Source organism: Silurus meridionalis, unplaced genomic scaffold, assembly GCF_014805685.1.
Source record: "Silurus meridionalis isolate SWU-2019-XX unplaced genomic scaffold, ASM1480568v1 Scaffold722, whole genome shotgun sequence".
Classification (NCBI taxonomy): Eukaryota; Metazoa; Chordata; class Actinopteri; order Siluriformes; family Siluridae; genus Silurus; species Silurus meridionalis.
This window is the reverse complement of record NW_025804682.1, coordinates 1-7371: the sequence shown is the minus strand read 5'-3', so window position 1 is coordinate 7371 and position 7371 is coordinate 1. Positions and strand designations below refer to the sequence as shown.

Sequence of the window (7371 nt, the reverse complement as noted above, 5' to 3'; positions counted from 1 at the left end):
GTTGTTTGGTATGGGTTGAAGGTATAATCATTCTGAAACCAGTCATATGTCCACTTAGTGTTTTCTTCTGTCTGTAGGTCACACCTGAGCATCACTTTCTCTCCTCTGAACACCTGTTTATCAGGCTCAAAACTCAGCACAGGTTTAGGGGACTCTAAAAAGAAAGAAATAAGAAATATCTAATTTATATGTATATTGCAAGACCATCACTTAAATCAGTAGTAACATTTTAAATGGAATACAGTAAATGTGAATAGATGTAAATGTTTAAGTTCCATCTGACTTGGACTGAAATTTTAACAATCACTACTAATGAAGTAAATAAAGATCACAGTGTGAAAAACTCAATCAACTCCAAAACTGGTTACAATTCTATTAAAACTTTGATCAATTTAGGTAAATGATTTTAATTATTCATATCTGAATTGATGCTGAATTAATTGTAGAATTGATGCAATTCTGTTGTCCTGAATGTTCATCCTCAGAAATATTAAAATATTCATTGCAAACAAAAATTGTAGAGACACAAAATTATACAAGCAATAACTCTACAATATAATTTTAACATATATACTAAATCAATTACAAAAGTCTAGAAAATCATAATTCTGACCTACACATACTCTCATCACAGCCTGTCTGCGCACTCGCACGCGCACTCACACGCACACACACTAATGTCTCTAAAATCTGGACCATCATGCATTTCACCAGAGCTGGACTGGGACAAAAAAATTGGCCCTGGCATTTTGGCCCAGAACGGCCCACTACATACGATCACAAACACAACCCACCTCTACACACCCTTGAATATGTTCACACTCTCATTCCATAAAAGCACTAAAGCATATAATAATTAGCAGTAAAGAGTGTGAGTTGACACATTTAAAACTTCTAAAAAGTTAATTTTTTTTAATACAATAAATCCACACTGGTGAATCCTAAAACTAGTTATGACCTCCATCATGTGTGTGTGTGTGTGTGTGTGTGTGTGTGTGTGTGTGTGTGTGTGTGTGTGTGTGTGTGTGTTGGGGGGAGGGAGGGAAAGAGAGCGAAAGAGAGAAAAAAAAAAAAAAAAAACACTTTTCACTCTACAACCTATAAGAAATAATGAACAAAAAAAAAAATACTGCCATCTGACTCATTACTAATAATGATTAAAAAAATAAATAAAAATACTTCCATAAACAGAAATGTAACAACCCAAACTCACATAGACGCAGAGCAAACTTTTTTGACAAAAAAATTATACTGCTGCAAAGTCCCCAGTGCCATTAACTACCGTAATTTCCAGACTATTAAGCGCACCTAAATATAAGCCGCACCCACTGAAATAAAAATAAAAAAACAGTAACTATTTCGAACAATAATAAGCTGCAGGTGTCTACATTGAAACTAATGAACTTTACACAGGCTTTAACAAAAGTCAGTGCCTGTAACACGGCTTATAACAAAACAGTAGCCTACCAAGAAAGTCATTGGTCACGGTCTTTCTCCTTCTGCACACTGAAACCACTGAAGTCATCTCCATCCGTGTCGGAGTTGAACAGCCTAAGAATTGCTTCATCCAATGTTTTCTCAGGATCGTTTTCATTGTCACTTTGAAACCTGTTGATTATAGTGGATTTTTGGACAGTGCTCCACGCTGTCAGGATCCACTGGCAGACTTGAGCATAAGTTGCTCTTCGCATGGGCCGGTTTTAGTGAAGGATTTCTCCCCACTTCACATACAAGCCTCCCACTGAAAACAGAGTGCCACCTTAAATGCACGATTCATTTCATTCGGCTTTCCGTTATCCATCCTTTCTTGTTGACTTTCACAACAATTTCTCTCAGAAGTTTTTCGTTTGCCATTGTCGTGCATTTAAAAAAAAATCACTATTGGTGGAAGCTTTTCTCCCGATGCCGTGCAGCTCAGAACACAGGTGAAGTGCGTTTTTTTTTATGACAAGTTGTTTTCAGCATGATGAATGATTTGCCTTTCCTTGTTTAACCTTTATTTTTACAGGCAAGTAATTAAGAACAGGTTCTTATTTACAATGGCGCCCTGACAAGTGGAATAACCACTTAAAAAACACTTCCTGTTGACAGTCTGAGTATGTCAGAAGAACCTCATCCATATTTAAGATGTTGTGGGGGCCGATTGAGTGGGAGCGCACCCAATTTGATATAAAGAGTTTCATTAGTTCACCTAAACCCATTCAGCAATTTCATTGGTCTAATTTTACGAGGCTCAGTTTTTTGGCGCCATGAAGCTTGTGAAAAATCCATAAATTAGCTGCTTCATTGTTGAAGCCACAAGGTTAAAAGTGTGGGAAGAAAGTAGCACATTATAGTCTGGAAATTACGGTAATTATGCAGAAAATAGAATAGACTAATAATAATTTTATAGGTTGATCAGACAAAAACAGTTTGAGACGTATCTGCACAAAAAGTTCGTCAGCCCAGCGGGAAAATGCCCGGTCTACCAGATGGCCAGTCTGCTCCTGCATTTCACACACTCACACTCACTTATTTCCAGCTCAGCTCACATCAGTCCTGCTCAGCTGTGTTACCCTCAATAACAAAATCACTTACATAAGAGTTGTGTACATATTACTATAATGTGACCTGCTCACATTGTTTATATGTTCAGTGTTTTGCAGAATCACTTAGCAAAAGTCTCTTACCAATAACATTTACCCAGAGTGCATCACTGTCCTGTGTGTAGTAGACTGGGTTTCCTCTTCCAGCTCTGCACCAGTACTGACCTCCATCAGAGACACTGACTGATCTGATTATATAGTGATCTGTCTCAGTCTCAGTCTCACGGCTCTGTTTCTCTTTCTTCCAGTAAAACTTCCATCCAGCAGACTGCAGATTCAGTGTACAGTACAGAGTCACTGAGTTTCCTGTTAGAGCAGCTCCTGCAAGATCTGATGCGAGTTCAGGTTTCGGTTTTCTGGAAAATAAAAAACAGAAATTGAAGGTTTAAATTCATACCCCACTAATGATACACACCGTTACTGTATTCATTATAATTATTTTTCTATTGTAAAAAAAAAAAAAGAATTATTAAAAATATATTATATATATATATATATATATATATATATATATATATATATATATATATATATATATATATATATATATATACATATACATATACATCATCATATATATATATATACATCATCATATACATATATATATACATATGGTATCATGATGCATTACTACAGTTCTCGACCTCATGAAATGACTCAGTGACCATTTGAAAGAGGAGTTTTCCCAAGTTTTGATGGCTGCCACGGGGGTGATGGAAACATTTCCGGAAACGTTCAGTTGTTATATTGCATAATGAAATCGGTTCATTCTTTTTAAATAACCCTGTATAGACCTGCAACTACTGATTATTGTGGGAAGTGAATTGTTAAAATCTTTTTTTTTTTTCTGAAAATGTTTGTCAAATAAATTGCTTAATAAAAAGAATAAAATCAACCTTTAATATGTTGTTGAAGGAAAGAGGAAAAGGGCATTTACTCAGCAATCCAAAAAAAAGTCATAGCCACTATCCATAGCTAATAGTTAAACCCTAATTGCTAATCAAAAGCAACAGCCTGAACCAGTCTGAGAAATCCTGCATTTAAAAGCAACACTGAATGGTCCTTTAAAGCTCCTTCACTAAATCCATAAGACTGGAAAGCTCTTTCTCCACATACAGTCATCTGGAAAGTAAGTAATAAGGATGATGCAAATAGTAACTCAGTGACAATTAGCAAACACACTTACATTTAATATGTTTTAGGCAGTTAGTGTGCAATAATATTTAAAAATGGCTTATTTACAGTTTTAAATTTAACAAACTTCACATGAGCAAATCATCACATCCATTTTAAGTATCATTTTTATTGTCACTGATGAAACCTAATAATTTATATGAACAATCTTCATAATTTTAATGTCAATCTGCCAACAAATATTAGATTTTTGCCTCCCATATATCATCAAGTCCAACCATCACATAACACCACCATGATAAGACTTTAATATGAGGCAAAGAAATATGAACTAGGATTTAGGTTTTACCACCAAAAATACAGTCATTTATTTTCTCAGTTCATTCTTTTCCAGACAACTTTATTTAATCTACAGTACTGTTCTGTCCTCACTAGACCTGTAACTTCTCTAGACAGCCAACAGAAACAGTGAACAGGCGAGATGTTGATTCTTGGCTTTTATTCTTCCAGTAGCTTTCATGAATCTTTTCTCGTTTAACTTTAACATTGTAAAACTGTAAAGAGACATAGAAATACAGCAATTAGAATTGTAATCAAATCACATTCAAAGTGCATAGCCAACTGAGCAGTATTTACTGCCTAAAAGCATTTAAAAGAAACATTAAATCAATGCATTAAACGTTACATTGTCATGTGCATTTGGAATTATATTCTTAATTTTAGATAATGTCTTGTGATCCAATCCAACGAAATCCAAATTAGCCTAATATTCATAACAAAAGATCGCTAGCATACGGCGCTACCTAAAGCTCACACTTTGCACTTTACATTTTGTTTTTAGCAACATTTGCATCACTGGATTAATGAATTTACTGTCAAACATCTTTAACCTACTAAACGTCACATTTATATGACGAATAATAGCGACTTTCAGCCTTATGCGGGTCAGGACTTCACTGTACGAGCTGCTATTCAGCCATGACATTTATCAATTAACAACTCAATTAAACACGAGTCATACAGGAGTTACCATACACAATCCTCGCCACAAGAGGGCGCTCAAAGGTCAACATATAACCAGAATCACCTTTCTTTACAATTAAACTAATCCATTACAACTAAATAAATATGAGTTTGATTTTGTGGATTTGATATAAACCTTAAAATGACATATCAATGTATAACAAATAAATAACCCCTGAACAAAACTGTACTTTCACTACAACTTTAAAGTTGAAATTCCCAACATCATACCCAATCACACACACACACACATTGCACAACACTGTACTTTTACTCTTCAATAGTTTACATCTCCAACATCTTAATTGTACACACTAAGTGAGACATTCAACAAGATATCTGAGTGCGAGTGAACTGAGTGGAGACTGAACGAACACTCACACTCACACACACACACACACACACACACACACACACACACACACACACGTCTCCTTAAGTCCCAAAAACGAAATTCTCTGAGTCACTCCTCCTTCCTCTACAGATGTATTTAACAATGAGATCATTTCAAACTACCTGAAATTAATTTCCAATACTATTATTTAAATGAACATTATTTGATTGAATTATGCCTGAATTACAGTCTGATTTTGTACCTTTTTTTATTATTACTTTTTACACTCAGTATCAGCAGGGGATCAGGAAACTAAAGTTAAAAGATACACAATAATATTAGAAATAATGATATCAACTGATTTTCAACTGAATTACTGAATAGAACTGAAATACTTATTGAAAAAGTTCTTATTTTTTCAGATTCAGCAGCCTCTAACAACTGTAAATCAATTGTAACATTTTTAGCATCTGTACATGATTTAAATTCTCTATACGCTTATTTTGTAAAAGACCATCACATTTATATGCATCATAAACAGCTCTCCTTTTTTTATTCGAATCTACAGAGTCTTTCACCCAGTTGTTCAATATTAAAGTTGGACTTTCATCCATAGTCAGGCAGTTCCACTTACATAGATGTTCCTGAAGCAGTAACATCATAAAGCCCCTTTAAAAGCCTTTTAGCAACTTATTAAAACATTTTAAAGATATAAAAACCTTGTGCTTTTAATTATATTTTATATAAGCTAAACAAGTGTGTGCCACTTTCCAGCTCACCTTTGTTAAAATTAAATAATACTGTTGAATTCTGGCCACATCTACTTATGACATCATATGGATGAATGTGTTATTTCTACCAAGCAGCTCCATTAATAGTTATCAAGCCAGAAAATACATACTGCTAAATTTAATTTAACAAATATAAATGAAATGATCCTATTATACCTACACATCTAATAATGGTTTCAATAATTAAAATCATTGTATGATTTTGCACTTTTCTTGCTAAAGCTGTATTTTCTAGTTATATTTAAGAAATAGATCTTTATTGTTGATTGACTGCAGTCGGTGAAGGTGGGGCTCTTGTGATGCTGCTGATGTGTTACACAGACTCTGAGTTGGACTGTGTCGTGCTCTAGATCTTGTCATTATCATTTAAAAAGAGATATTTACTGGGAAAGAAGACTGGGAAACAACAAAATTGTGAAACAAAAAAATCTTATTTGAAAGATGTAGAATCATGACAGATCAGTTTGACTATTAAGTGGAAGATGTTTTTCATGTCATATTTCATATGCTTCTAAAATGTAATGATTTCTCACCAGAGCTGGTTCTAGCAAATAATATTTGGGTAAGTTGGTACAAATAATAGGTGGGCAATCAGTAGTATTGGTCCCAACACATAATCCAGTTCTCCCAATAACTAATATTTACAAAATTGGACAAATCAAATTCAAACTAAAACTAAACAGTGACAAAAACTTTCAACTTTAAATGTATTTTAACTTTAAACTCCATAAATCTTGTTTTTATTGGATTAGATTGGAGCTCAGATGAGATACTTAAATCCTAAACTTATCAAGCCTATTTTTAAAATCAGAAGATTCTATAATGGGTTTCTTTTACTGCACTTTTATAGAACCTTTATCTTGTTTTTTATTGTTCTCAATTCATAACTGTGACAAAGTGACCTGTTCATGTAGCGCACACACACACACACACACACACACACACACACACACCCCTCTTTAATCCTCTGTAACCCCCTGCTAAGGTGATGTGGGTGCACACGCACGCTATTGACATACCGGTCTTTCATACATGCAAAATCCACTTTATTTTCTTCCCCTGACAATAAGGTGTTTGCCATTGTTGCTGCCTTCCACATTACGTTTCCTTTAATCGGCCGCACAAACAAGGCGCCACCCAGCGGCCTGGCTATATAGTGATAAAACCGGAAGCCGACAAATCTATATGTCCTTTCATTAAGGGGGACTGTGCAATGTCGGCATGTACTTAATATGTTTATTTTGTTTATATATATATATATATATATATATATATATATATATATATATATATATATATATATGGTTTGGGTATGGTGATATTTATATTTGTGTTATTGTAAATATGTACATACTCAACTACAATATTTACCTTGTTAATAACACGTACCTGATACAGTGAGTGTAACAGGATCACTGATCTCTGAGCTCTGAGAGTCACTGTGTCTCCTCCCACTGCAGGTGTATTCACCACTGTCAGAGTCTGTAACTGAGTCACGGCT

The 7371-nt window shown here is 34.5% G+C and overlaps 1 protein-coding gene across 1 annotated transcript; it reads right to left on the bottom strand.

Moving 5' to 3' along the window:
- Nucleotides 1-4: 4 nt before the first annotated feature.
- Nucleotides 5-2941, bottom strand: LOC124382576 (immunoglobulin superfamily member 1-like; the record flags this gene model as incomplete). The annotated part of the gene is made up of 2 exons (XM_046844601.1): nt 5-154; nt 2670-2941. Coding segments are annotated over 2 exons (422 nt in total), but the record flags the coding sequence as incomplete, so codon positions are not given.
- Nucleotides 2942-7371: the final 4430 nt, after the last annotated feature.